The sequence below is a fragment of the Crocuta crocuta genome, unplaced genomic scaffold (genome assembly GCF_008692635.1).
Source record: "Crocuta crocuta isolate KB4526 unplaced genomic scaffold, BGI_CrCroc_1.0 scaffold143, whole genome shotgun sequence".
Lineage (NCBI taxonomy): Eukaryota > Metazoa > Chordata > Mammalia > Carnivora > Hyaenidae > Crocuta > Crocuta crocuta.
Window position 1 is genome coordinate 4,240,607 of NW_027529175.1, and position 14,010 is coordinate 4,254,616.

Sequence of the window (14,010 nt, forward strand, 5' to 3'; positions counted from 1 at the left end):
CCAAGGAGCATAGTGTGACAGAGGGCAAGGGCGTTAGTGGTCCTGGGGGTGCCCCATGGTGGACGTGACCCCAGCCATTCGTCTGGGGGGCGTCTGGTGCACGTGCCCCTGATCCCGTCACCCTGAGCCCTGTGACTGTGAAGTGCGCCCTCCGCCCAGCGCACACACGCGTGCACACACATGTACGCATGCACGCATGCACACACGCTTGGTGCTCTCTAGACCCAAGGTCACGGTGCCTCCAGCTTGAAGCCTCTGGCCTGGGTTGTTGGATTCTGTCACATGCTCCAGTGCCCTGACCCTGGCCATTACCTGCTGTCAGGTTCTGTCCCCTTGAACTTGGCCATCGACAACAGCATTGCTTCAACTCCAGATGCGTGGGTGCACGTGCTGGGGCCGAGGACACGGCTCTGCAGGGACCAGAGGGGTGCCCGCCTTTTCAGGCCCCTTCCATCCTGGCAGCCATGGCAGGGTCTGGAAGCATCCAGAAGCTTCCGTGTCTTACTCACGTATTCCAAAGAGCAGTGGAAACACACTGGCAGGGTCTGGCGGGCACCGAGAAGTACTTGGCAAGAGGGAAGAGCTGCAGAATGTATTCTCTGTTCGGAGCATTTCCCCTCGGACTCTTTCTGGGCGACAGGCCATTTAGGGATGTTTGTTAAATGCTTAAAAAAAACAGGAGTTGATTCCTCTCTGTTTCCGTTGCCAACATGTGAGGCCGCGGAATTCCGTTCCCACTAACCCTTATTTTCCTTTCTCTTTCTGCTCAACAGTGAGTGACCTGCAGGAGGAAGGCAGACATGCCATCAACGCGCCGATGTCCCCTGCCTCGGCGGATGTCCACCCTGAAGACACCCTGCTCGGTACGGTGGCTTCTGCCAGCCCCGTCGCGGGGCAGCTGGGCTTCCGTGCCGTGTGACGGGTGCTGGCGAAGCTGATGAGGGGCACTGTGGTCGTGGCCTGTTGATCAGACATCCCACCAGTCTGGGGTCTTCACTCAAGGTCACGCTTAGAAAAGTCTGTAGGAAAAACCACATCTCCCTCTGTAAGTTTCTGCCTTTCTGACTTCAGAGGTGAGCCTGATTAGCATTTGAGAATGATGAGGCCAACTGATCAGGGGCTGACCGCCCCCAAAAAGATGACACGCACGGTTCCCGAGGTGGGGGCCACGCCGGGGCTGGGGAGGGGGCGTGGCCTTTCTTTCCTTGTGGGAAGGACCGGGTGGGGCGGGTAGGTGGGTTTGGGGTTGGCGAGGTAGGATTATCCTGTGGGCTCTGAAGCCTCTCCTGAGGGGTCTGAAGCTGGCCCCTGGGTGACTGGGTGACTGGGGACAGGTGGGCAGGGAGTGTGAGAACCCAGTGGCGGAGGGTGGGCTCTGGGTCGGTTGGTTTGCCCGGAAAGGGCAGTCACAGGGGACTTGCTTGCTGCCTTGGGGACTGGCTGGCCTGGGAAGGGGCAGCGTGTCTGGATCCGTGTGCCCCGAGATGTCAGAGCATTAGCGAATACAGGAAGGAAGAAACGTAACCTGGACACCTTCATCTCTGCACAAGCCAGAGCCGTCCCAGAGCCGGGCCTGCAGGTAGGACTCACCAAGTGGCAGAGGCCCCCGCACCCCCCTGCTTGGGGCCTCCTCACGGCCGGCACCGATGATGAGGTGACAGGTGGCATCTTTTCCTTAACGCGTGTTTTGGGTTCTGATCAATCTGAAAGGCAGTTGTGGAACATTCCGCTAATTTCCAAACCCTGGTTCAAAGGGAAGTCCCGGCTGGTCCCCCTTTGGTGGTTTTCCAGGACAAGGTCAGGCCCGCCGGAGGTGAAGCGGGTGCCGGGCGAGCTCCCTGACATCCCGCTGGGGTCCACTGTGGCCCCTGTCTCCTCTTGGGAGAGGGTACCACTTCACTGTTACTGCTCTTGGTCGTATCCAGGCAGGTGGTCCTGGGGGGCCTCTAAGGGGAAAGTGGGGACTAGCCTGTGGGCCTGGAAATTAGCCTGACCCAGAACAGGATTCTTCTCCTGGGCGCTTTGGACGTTTGGGACCGGGTCATTCTTTGCCGTGGGGGCCTGTCCTGTGCATGGTGCGGTTTGAGCATCCCTGACCTCTACCCACTAGACGCCCCCAACCGGGACACCCAAAAATGTCTCCAGACATAGCGACAGCCCTTGAGGCAGTGGGGGGTCCGTCAGCCGTGTCAAGACCCTGCTTTAGACTCACAGGAGGGCTAAAGGTTAATGTAAACATTCGTCAGGCTATCTTTGCTGATAAGGCCTTGAACTTGCCTTTGCCCAGGCCCTCACCCTCCTGTTTTACCATCTTTATAGACAGCTGCTTTAGGGCAAGGGGTGTTGGTGCCCTTCAGTTTGCTTCATTAGGATTCCTCTTGTCCCTGAAGCTCGGGTGACCTTGATAAGGACTGAACTGTTAGCACCTGGAACTGGGATCTGAAGGCGGGAGGGGATGTGGAGTGGGGGGAGAGGGCATCGGGCAGAGAGCAGCATGTGCCAAGGCCCTGTTGCAGGCAGTGGTGAGGCTTGCCGAGGGGCAAGGGAGGGCTGGGAGGGCTGGAGTGGACCGTGCCTGAGGCTGCTGGGGAAGCCAGGCTGCAGAGGGCCTTGGACGCCGTGTGGAGGGGTCTGGCCTTGGTCCCAGGGGTCCTGCGAGACTGCCGAGGCCCTTAGAGTGACATCACAAGGGATCCCCCGCATGTTACCTGGAGCATCCGTCTCAAGCATCAGGTCTGCAGGACTCCAAAAATAGTTTGCTGCTTTCGAAATTGGCTGCGGTCAAGCCGGGTCCACTCAAAGGGATTTCACTCCCTCCGGCACGGACCGGGCCGCAGAAGCCTGGTCGTGGTCACCTGTGTGTCCTGCGGGCCCAGCCCTGACCCGGCCCCCAGGCCGCCCTCTCCGCTTCCCCCGCACGCAGTCAGCCGAGCCTCCCACACCCTCTCCCGCGCACACGCTGGTCGGTTTTGTCATGGTTTACGCCTGGCCCCCGTCAGTCCCTACGGGCCAGCTCGCCGGGCCCCAGGGTCCGCAGGTCAAGGCCTGAACATGGAGGGGAAACAGGTAACAAATCAGCACAACGGAGCTGAACACATCTTACTGTGAACCCCCACCCACCACAGCCCACACTTATTTTTGTGATCTTTTCTAATTTTTTTTGTCCGCGCTATTTTACGTAGCGGTGAGCTTTCTCAGTGTACGTACTTGTTAACAGGGTCTGTGGAAAAGCTCCCGAATCAGACCGAGTGTGTGCTGTCCCCTCCCTTCGTCCCCAGCCGGGGGTGTGGGTGGCGGATGATGGCTGCCTCCCGTTTAGGAAAGGGCCAGGCCCACCCACCTTCCACAAGTCGGCTGCCTGCTCGGGGCTCACATGACTTGAGTGGCGCCATGCGGGGCCAGGGGCATGACCCCACTGAGGAGATGACGGGGCTCCCTGCTCTCAGTCCGTCTCCCCCACCTCGTGCGAGGGACAGCCCGCTGTCCCCGCGCCCCTGCACGCCCACTAGTGCTGACCATGACCCTTTTCCCTGGCAGAGGAGAATGAGGAACGCACGATGATCGACCCCACGTCCAAGGACGACCCCAAGTTCAAGGAGCTGGTCAAGGTAAGGTGCCTCGGTTAGCGTGTTCCATGCGGACTGCTGAGCCGCGTGGGCGCAGAGGGCAAGGGGCTGAGCCCAGAAGATGGTCCCCAGGGTCAGGGAGGCAGTGACAGGCCCCCGGGGCCCCCCTGCAGCTGTGGCTTCTGTCTCCTCGGCCTGATTTTCTGAGCTCATGCTCAGCGGTGAGGCTGTATTGTGGCATTTGTGTGTGTCTGAGTGCGGATCGCAGTTTTGATTGCTCTGATCTAAACCACAATAGGGCTTCAAAAGGCAATTCCTCTGACTTTGAGCAAGGGCTCTCGGGGCGCTGAGAGTGTGCTCCCCCATGAGACCCGGCTCCAGGCCCCCGGAAGGAAGAAAAGGTTTCTCTTCTGCAGCTCGAGGCCAGCTCGGGTCCCCGCCGCCGCCCAAGGCGCTGAGAACACCACGCACGGCCAGTCCACGCCACAGACACAGTTAAACGTGCTCTTCAAAGATGTTTCTCAACCTCAACCCCTGCGGTTGGCCCTGGGGTGCCTGGTACGCGGCTCTGTTCCCGCAGGGGCTGACGCAGGGTACAGAGAGCCTTGGCAAGGTGTGTCCTTTTAAAAACTGACCTTGAAGATGTCCGTTTTAGGACCCGCCCCGGAATGTTGATTCTTCACGACTTAAATGGCCTCGTTGTATTTTATGAAGAGTTTTTTCCTCCTGTCCTAAACACGAGAGAGTTGGTGAGAAAAGCGACCTTCTCTTCCAGCCGCCGAGATGTTGTCACAGGGATCGCTGCAGGCTTCTCCGGAGAAACAGGGCCAACAGAATGGATCCATCCATCCGTCTGTTTGCCTGTCTAGGAGGTTTATTATGACCCATGATTAAAGTCCCACAATCTACCATCCACGGCCCCCAGGAAGGGGGGCGCTTTCATCCCATGGCCAGTGAGTCAGGAGACTGACGTGCAGAGGAAGGTGATGTTTGCGCTATTCAGGCCCTGGTGGATTTCAGGAGGCTCCTCCGCCAGGGGGAGGGTCCTCTGCTTGCCGCAGGGTCCTCTAATTCAAATGCTAATCTCTTCTGGAAACACCCTCACCGAAGGACTGACAGCCAGAAGGAATGTTGAATCAGCCCTTCAGCCCCTCAGCCCCGCCGCGCTTCGCGCTTCGTGTTCACCACCACGGGCTCCTTAGGACTTTCTCCTTCTTTGACATGTGAGCAGAGCTTGAGACACAGGTTAACAGCAGCCAAGGGGGAGGCGCGGCTTCTCCTGACGGTGGCGCGGACAGTGTCACTCACAGCAACGACGTGACCCTATTCTTCCAGCGCTGCCAGCCTGGGAAGCCCCCACCCCCGAGCCCTGGGGTCCGGAGCGTTTATGGGAGCGCCACCCGGAGGCGGTACCCACTGTGCCCGCGCCCAGCGCTCCCGCCGTGATGGGCAGAGTGTGGCCACGTTTGGTCCTTCCTGGCCGCCCGGGCTCCCGCCCCTCGTGCGCCGTTTGGCAGGGCGCTCGGGTTCCCGAGGCACAGGCTGGAGTCTGCGCCTGGTGTGCACTTGTGGCCCCAGCATGGAGAGCCCTTCTCCCCCTCTCCATTTTCTCCTGCCGCTCCCCCTCCAGCCCCCGCCCTCCGCCCGGGCGCTGCACACCCCACCTGTCTTTCCCCTCCACCTCCTGTGGCCTGGAGCCCAACGTTTGCTTCTGGCCTGTCTCCCGTTTTGCGCCTTGCTGGGTCCCCAGGGCCGGGAGGTGCAGGATGGGGAGCAAACGAACGAGGTGGGGCTGGCGGCGGCGGCGCGTGGTTTTGCGTCAGAACCACGGACGAGGGCGTGCGGCTTGGGGACAAGGGTGTCTCCTCGCCCCGTCCCGGCCCCGCAGGCTCTGCGTCTCGGGAAAGGGGCCCCGGGAGCACAGGGCGAGGGTGGGGGCGCTCGTAGATTGCACGCGGACGCAGGTGGTCGCAGGCGTATGCCCTGGCGCCCGGGGGTGTGGACGGCCAGTCTTGGTGGTTCCGACAAAACACCGCCATGGCCTTGACCTTCGTGATTCTTCCTGCCTCCCAGACCCCCCATCTGCTCTGTGGACTCTTGTCCAGGCCTCTGGTTGATTATGTCTCAGGAGGCCTCAGCCAAGGGCCCCTGCTGGTGGTCCTTTGCAGGGATTTGGCTCGGAAACGGGGCACGTGGGGTCTGGGGCGAGGTCGGCTGACGTCCGGCTGCCTGCCACGTCCCAGTCTGGGCACCCGAGGGACACGGTCAGTCCCCTCGCTTCCCTTCTCCGCTCTCTGTCACCTGCTCCTTCTCGCCTCTCGTCTTAGCGCCTGGCCTGTCCCCCCTGTGACTTAGCCCCGCCGACCGGCTGCCGCAGAACCGGCGCTGCTTTAAAATACTGTCAGCTGCCCTCTGCTTCCTCTGGAGAAGCCCGGCTCTGCCTACGCAGCCAGTGAGAAGAGGCCGTTCGTCCAGAAAGCCTCTCTGAGCATCTGTTGTGCGTAAGGTAGTGTGAAGGGGTAAAGGTGGGCTTGGGGCCTGGCTTCCTGCATTCGAATCCCGGCCCCGCTTAGGGAAGGCGGCGCCTGATGGTAAGGGAGGCTCCCGTGTGCAGGTGCGGGAACGAGAGCACGCCCCGGGCAGGAGCGCAGTGGGCGGCCCGCGGCGGGAACTGGGGAGTGGGCGCGAGCCCGCCNTGGGTTCAAGAGCCCGAGACGCTTCCCACTGCGTCCCCTCTGCTGCTGCTTCGCGCTGCAGTCATTTTCTCCAGCATCTTCCGGAAGCTCCCTGCACTACTTAACAGGGCGAACAGCCTGTGTGGCCCCGGCGGACTGCACTTTATAGATGAGGTACTTTATATTTTGAATGATGCTTGAAAGAGAGCGTGGCGATTGTCGCGCTCCCCCGGGACGGATGGCGGAGGAAGACCCCCCCCCCTTGGTTGGATACTGGCCCCTTCCTCCCCCCCGGCGAGCAGATTTCACATCTCATTTCCCAGTTTCTCGGATGAGGCTCTTCCTTCCTCCCTGTGTCCCCGTGAAGAAAATCAGCTGCATGTAAATGATCCTCTGGGCAGAAGGCGGTGTTGTTTGAGCCAGAGCCTCGTGGAGACGCCCCTGTGAGGCGTCCCGTCCCCACACCCGGCTGGGGGTGGCCTCCCCTCCCCGCCTGTTGCAGGAAAGCCCGCCTCCGTGGATTAAGCAGCAAAGAGCCTATTTGGAAGTGATTAAAACATAACTGTCATAGCTTTGGGGGAGACCGGCCGCAGATCCTGATTATCATTCAGAAGGAACTAGAGAAAACATAATTTTTTATTCTGCTTTAGGCAGGCTCGTGCAGCGTACGCGCACAGGGCGCTGAGCCTTGGGCATCATTAATGTATATCCCAGACATCTGCCTGCCGGATTTGGGGTTTGCAGATGAGCACGTCCAAGAAATAATAACGGGTGTTGTCTGTGAAGTCTTTTGTGAAGTGGAAGATTAAGAGAGGGACGGGACGGGGAGTTGGATGGCGGTACTTTGTGGTTGGCGTCCAGGCGGGGGTTTGAGTCTCCTCTGAAATTGGGTGCTGGATGGCTCTGGCTTCCCAGAGCCGACCCCCCGCGGCCTGTGGTGGGGAATATGCTCTTCGTCCCTTTCTGCCATGTTTTGTCATTGAGCTTCGATCAGGTCGGCGATCAGATGGGGTTTTTGAGTTCTCGTTTCTTCAAGGCAGAAACATTGCCTCTTGCGTTTTCCATCAGGACTGAGCTCCGGGCACGGCAGCCCCTGGGACCGGATGTCCGGGTGCCCGGGTGCCCAGGAGACCCGCCCCGGGCTGCAGGCAGGGCTGCACTTGGTTGGAGCGCCTTCCATGGGTCTGTTCCACGGTTCGCCACTGGGGGTGTGTCCTCGGGCAAAACCGAGGCCCGACCCTTGTGGAGCGGACAGGCCAGCTGGGGAGACAGGCCTGCTGAGCTGTGGTCAGATGGCCATGAGCGCTTCGCAGGAAGCCAAAACGAGAGGCAGGTGGCTTCCTCTCCCTCCGTTGGAGGCGTGGTGGTCAGGGAGGTGGCATTTGAACAGAGCGCTGCTCGTTGGTCCCTAGGGGAAGAACGTCACTGTGGGGGGAAGAGCAGTGCAGAGGTCCTGTGGTATGCGTGTGCCTGGCGTGTAGAGAGACGAGCGAGGAGGGCCATAGTCAGAGATAGGATCAGAGAGGTGCAGGGATGCACCATGGTGTTAGACTCCCCAGCAGGATGGGGACCAGTTCTTTCTAGTTGCCGTGGGAGCGCTAGGCGGCCTGACTCCCGTGTACACTTCCTGCCCATGCCCTTCCCAGCAAGCAGCTGTGACACCCGACTGCCCCACGTGGGGCAGAGATTAGTCATGTTTATATCTCTAGCGCCTGGGGGGCGTCTGCCATATGCTGGGTGGTGCTCTGCCACGTGAATCCCGTGCAGAGAGTTCCAGGGATGGGCACACTCGCATCTGCGTGTCCCGTAGCTGCTCACACCTGCCGCCCGGACCGTCTCCCCGAACACCACCTGCACGGGAGGTGTTAACCTCTGCCTTCCCGAGCTACATTCAGTCACCGCTTTGCCGAGATGGAACTCGCGTACCGTACGGTTCCGGGGGAGCGTGTCGGCTCCATCAGTCCCGCAGCCACCACCTCAGTCCCTTTGAGAACATTGCCGTGGTCATCGCACCGCAGAGACACCCCCGCCCCCACTGACAGCCAGTCCCGACTCCTTCCCCTCCCCCAACTGGTGGCCACAGTCTCTTCGGAATTATTCTGTCTCCATAGACCTCCCCATTCTGGGTTCTCTGTGTAAGGGGAGTCCGTGTGGCCTTTTGTGACTGGCTTCTTTCACCCGGCGTCATGTTTGAAAGATTCCTCCATGGGGAGCCCGGGCGGCTCAGTCAGTTAAGCATCCGACTCTTGGTTTTGGCCCAGGGCATGACCTCACGGTTCGTGGGTTCGAGCCCCGCATCGGGCTCTTTGCTGCTTGGAATTCCCTCTCTCTCTCTCTCTCTCTCTCTCTCTCCCCCCCCCACTCCCTCTTGCTCTCTCTGTCTCCCTCTCAAAGTAAATAAATACACTAAAAAAAAAAAAAAAAAGAATGATATGTCCGTATTGTAGCAGGTACCCATTCTTACGCCTGGATGACATTCCGTTCTTGGACCACGTTGTGTTTACCCCCTTCAGCTACTGATGGACCTTGGGCTGTTTCCGCCTTTTGGCGGTTTGGAATCGGGAATGTTTTGAACATCCGTGTATGAGATTTTGTGTGGATGCATGTTTTCAGTCCTCTGGCGTTGCTGGGCCAGGTGGTAATTCTGTGTCTAACCTTCTGAGAAGCGGCCAGACTGTTTTGCAGGGTGACTCAACCGCTTTACCTTCCCTTCAGCACTGCATGAAAGGTCCCGCGCTCTCCACATCCTTGCCAACACTGTTTATTGTATGTCTTTTTTTTTTTTTAGATTTAATGTTTATTTATTTTTGAAAGAGAGAGAGAGAGAGAGAGCACATGAAAGCAGGAGAAGGGCAGAGAGAGCGGGAGACACAGAATCCGAAGCAGCTCCAGGCTCTGAGCTGTCAGCACAGATCCCGACACGGAGCTTGAACCCACAAACCACAAGATCATGACCTGAGCTGAAGTCGGATGCTTAACCGACTGAGCCACCCCGGCGCCCCCTATTTTACATCTTTTTGACGATAGCTACCCTACGGTATGAAATGGTGTGTCACCATTTCTGATTTGCATTTGCCTCATGGTGAGCGATGTTGGCCATCTTTTCATGCATTGGGCACGTGTATGCATCCTTGGAGAAATGTCTCTTCGGATCTTTTGCCCGTTTTAAAATTGGTTGTCTTTTTATTGAGTTCTAAGTGCTCTTTATATATTCAAGATACAAATCCTTTCTCAAGATTTGCGAAATCTTCTCCGTTCTGTGGGCCATCTTTTGACTTTCTCTCTGGTCTCTTCAGAGGGACAGAAGCGTTTAGTTTTGTTCCATTCCGGCATATCTGCTTTTTTCTTTGGTGGCTTGTGCTTTCGGTGTCGTAGCTAAGAGATCGCGGTGTTTTCCAAGCTCGTGAAGGTTTACGCCATGCTTTCTAAGGGTTTCACGGTTCTCGTTTTTATGCTGAGGTGTTGGGTCCGTTTTGAGTTGATTTCGGTGTGTGGTGTGACGCATTGTTTTGCATGTGAGTGTCCAGTGGTCCAGACACCGTTTGCTGAACTGAGGTAGCATCCTTATGGCTTTCGGTTGACTGTGCTGGCGGATTTCTCTGTGGCTCTCAGTTGCATCCTGTCGGCCTCTGTGTGCGTCCTTATACCCATACCGCGTGCTGGGGTAACAGCTTGTAGTTACATCTGAAGTCCGGAGGTGTGACTTCTCCACGTTCTTCTTCTTCTAGATTGCTCTGGCTATTGGGGAGCCCTTGAGTTTGCATGTGCATTTTAGGATCTGCTTGTCCGTTTCTGCAAAGAAGCCATCTGGATGGTGATTTTTTTTTAACGGTATTTATTATTATTTTTTCCTCTCTACCACAGCAATATATATATATATATATACTGTGGAAACCTAGGGGACGAGAAGCAAACAGAAGGCAGAGGTAATTTTCTTTTATTTGTGTCCCTTCAGGCTTTGTGTTTTGCGTGTATAGCTTTTCCTGCACAAAATTTGGAACCGTTCCAGAGTTGGTCAATGTCTTCGGGCACATTTGGAGGAATATCTTGGCAGAAACTTCTGGAACTGGAATGGCTGGGTCGCACAGCACACACAGGGATAGGAATTGATTTGTCTTCCTGTTCAGGAAGACCCTGAGGACCATGGGGGTTAAGTGACCGGCTCAAGGTCACACGGCAAAAACGGGGAGGGCGGGTGTCAAGCTCTGACCCAGGCACCGGAGCGCACTGCGTCTCGTCGGTGGTGGTGGTGGTGGCGGCGGCGCTCGCATAGGACGCTGAGGCTTGAGATGTGTGGTAACAGAATGCCGTTCGTTTGCTTTTCTGTTGGCGTGTAAGTAAGTGCCAGTTCGGCTGCTTAAAGCGACATCCATTTATTAGCGGACGGTTCTATAGGCCAGAGGTCAGCGCGCTGTGGCTGAGCTCTCTGCTCAGGGTGTCACCATCCCCAGTTCCTTTCTGGAGGCTCCGAGGACGAATCCACTCTCTGCCCCTAGAAGCCTGTCCTCTCCAGGTGGGGTCAGAGCCAGCAATGGAGAACCCTCCCCCCGCCCCCATGCTGCCCCTCTCTCTCGGCCTGTGGTCTCTGACCTCTAGGTCAGGTTCAAAGGGCTCACTTGATTAAGTCTGGCCCTCCTAGATAATCTCTTTCGTGAGGTCAAGTGGGTCCTACACCAGCCTAATCCTGGGGTGCACGTCATCATCTCACATTCCCTGGGAGGATCACAGCAGCCTGGGGTTTTGGGGGAACCTTCAAACTCTGCCTACAGGGTGCGGGTGCAGGTGCAGGTATGGGTGTGGGTGTAGGTGTGGATGCAGGTGCAGGTGTGGATGCAGGTGCAGGTGCGGGTGTGGATGCAGGTGAGGGTGCAGGTGCGGGTGCAGGTGTGGATGCAGGTGCGGGTGCAGGTGTGGGTGTGGGTGCGGGTACAGGTGCAGGTACAGGTGTGGATGCAGGTGTGGATGCAGGTGAGGGTACAGGTTCGGGTGCAGGTGTGGATGCAGGNTAGGTGCAGGTGCGGGTGTGGATGCAGGTGAGGGTGCAGGTGCAGGTGCGGGTGCAGGTGTGGATGCAGGTGCGGGTGCAGGTGTGGGTGTGGGTACAGGTTTGGGTGCAAGTGTGGGTGCAGGTGCAGGTACAGGTGTGGATGCAGGTGTGGGTGTGGGTGCAGGTGTGGGTGCGGGTACAGGTGCAGGTACAGGTGTGGATGCAGGTGTGGATGCAGGTGAGGGTACAGNTGCCCTACCTGTGTCCTCCGTCACGTCTGGGTCCAACCCCTGCCCTGCTGGTGTCCACGGTCACTCTGCTCGGCCACGGCCACTGTCCTCGAGGCCACGTGGGCACCAGTGCTGGCTACATCCCACCCCAGGTCCCTGGCCTGGCCCCTCCCCACCGTTCCAGGTGGGCACGCAGTTCATCCCCACCCTCCCTCCTGTGTCTGCTCAGATGCCTCCTCCACCAAGAGCCCCCCGACCTCCTGGTCCCTGATACCCTGTCTGTCCCCAAACTCTGTCCTGTTCTTTTCAATAGACTTTATTTTTAAAAATTTTTAAAGTTTATTTTTATTTATTTTGAGAGAGAGAGAGAGATCATGCAGGGGAGGGGCAGAGAGAGAAGGAGAGAAAGAGAATTCGATGCAGGCTCTGCTGTGAGCAGGGCTCCAACCTACAAACTGTAAGATCATGACCTGAGCCGAAATCAAGGGTCGGACTCTCAACCAAAGTCCACCTTTTATTCACATTTCCTCAGTTTTTCCTACTGTCTGTTTCCTGGCCCAGGACCCCACCCGGGATCCCACGTTACACAGCTCCCCTGGGCTGTGGCCATTTCTTACACTTGCCTTGCTTATGATGACCTTGCCCGTTCTGAGGCGTGTTGATCAGGAATTCTGTAGAAGGGCCCGCAGTGGGAATTTGTCTCCCGTTCTTCTCAGGACTAAACTGGGGTAATGGGTTTTAGGAGGAACACCAGAGAGGTAAAGTGCCCTCCTCAGCCTTCGATGTGACTGATCGCCGTTGGTGTTGACCTTCATCACTGGGCTGCCGTGTCTGTTAGGCTTCCCCACCGTTTCTGACTTGTTTTTCTTTATAATATTGAACACAGTCTGAAAGTGTGTCTATTTGTGTATCCTTTAATGTCTGATTATAATGTAAGAACAGAAATCACATTTGTCTTGTTTATTCCCAGAGCCTGGCACATGGTGGATATTAAGTAAATTAATCAACCAACTGGGTACCTGCTTATAGAGTGCCAGTGCCAGGCAGGGGCCCCACGTGCCGGGGACAGAGCCCCTAGGCCCTAGTATTAGGGGCTTTGCTGGCACCAGAGGGAACATCACGGGCTGTGTGGGGTCTGATCTGTTCAAGCGTCCGCTTTATCTTGTGAGGTGCCTTGAGCGGGATTGGCCAACGGGGAATCCTATTTCTCCGAAGATGTTTCCCAGCTGAAGCCATCATCTTTTAGAATGTGTCACCGGTGGGGAGAAGGAAAACCTCATCCAGAAGAGCCTCCAGCGGAAAGCTGGCCTCAAGAAGAGTGCGCGTGTCTCCCCGTGTGGCCGGCGCACCCACGTTCACGGCAGTGTTACTCACCTAGGCCAGAAACGTGGCGACAGCCCAGACGCCCATTGACCGATGCGTGGATCCACGGGACGTGATGGGTCCGTGCACAGGGTGTTCTTCAGCCCCTGGAAGGAGTGTGGTGCTGATATGAGCTTTACCACGGACGACCTTAGGGGACATCTGCCCCAGACACAGATCGCGTATTATGTTGAAATGTGACTTATATGAAATTTACATGAAATCCCATTTGTGTGAAATGGAACAGCAAAGCCACAGAGAAAACAGCTGAGAGGTTGGAAGGAACTGTGAAGGAGCGGGTAGGGGCGCCTTGGGGCGATGAAGCTGCTCTCCAGCTAACGGTGGCGGCGGCTGCATCCCGCGAACAGACGGAAGACCACTGGGTCGCACACTTGCGAAGGGCGAATTGTGTGGTGTGTGAATTCCATCTCATTAAAGCCGTTGAGAGCAGGAGTTGTGCAGAGCGTGTTGCTAACGGGCCATGTGGGGTCCCCTTCTCTCCACGGCTTTCGGCTCAGGGTGACGCAAGCCGCAGATCCTCTGGGAGAGGAGGGATGGACGTTTTATGGCCTCGGGCCGCGCAGGACGGCGCTGCTCACACTCCTCCTGGACCCCCTCCTCCTCCAGGCCACGGTGAACGAGTGTCATCATTTCCTCTTCCCGAGAGTTTCCCCATCCCCCCAGGTTCCCCCAGGGACCACCATGGTGGCCTCCCTCTGCCCGTCCTCTCGTGAAGTGTGGCAGCCTGGGGGGCGGGGGGTGGTTCCCGTCCTCCTGGCCGCTGTGCGGGGGCGCGTCGGACTCGGTGTCCAGCCGCGTCCGGCTCCTGGGCCTGCCCTGGTCACCGCCCCCGCTCCTCGTGGCGTGGCGGGCGAGGCCATAACGCTGCCCGTCCGCAGGTCCTCATCGACTGGATCAACGACGTGCTGGTGGAGGAGAGGATCATCGTGAAGCAGCTGGAGGAAGACCTGTACGACGGCCAGGTGCTGCAGAAGCTCTTGGGTGAGTCCCGGCGTCCCCGGCCGACGGCCTCCCGGGCCCTGGGCTGCGGGCCGTCCGCCTCTGACCGCGTCCGCGTGGGCCTCCCGCCAGAGCTCCTGCTGCCCGTCCAGCAGTGAGGCCCGTGCCGGCTGTTCCGGGTGGGAGGGGCAGGTGGGTGTGGGGGCAGGTGGGGCCTGAGGAAGCCCCAC

General features: G+C 58.0%; 1 protein-coding gene across 1 annotated transcript in view; it reads left to right on the top strand.

Moving 5' to 3' along the window:
- Positions 1-773: 773 nt before the first annotated feature.
- Positions 774-14,010, top strand: part of PARVB (parvin beta) — a 42,326-nt gene continuing 29,089 nt past the window's right edge. The window contains exons 1-3 of the mRNA XM_077758007.1: positions 774-863; positions 3,538-3,608; positions 13,720-13,822. Of these exons, the coding sequence (XP_077614133.1) occupies positions 818-863; positions 3,538-3,608; positions 13,720-13,822 (220 nt within the window). The 5' untranslated portion in view covers positions 774-817. The remainder of the gene's footprint in view (positions 864-3,537; positions 3,609-13,719; positions 13,823-14,010) is intronic.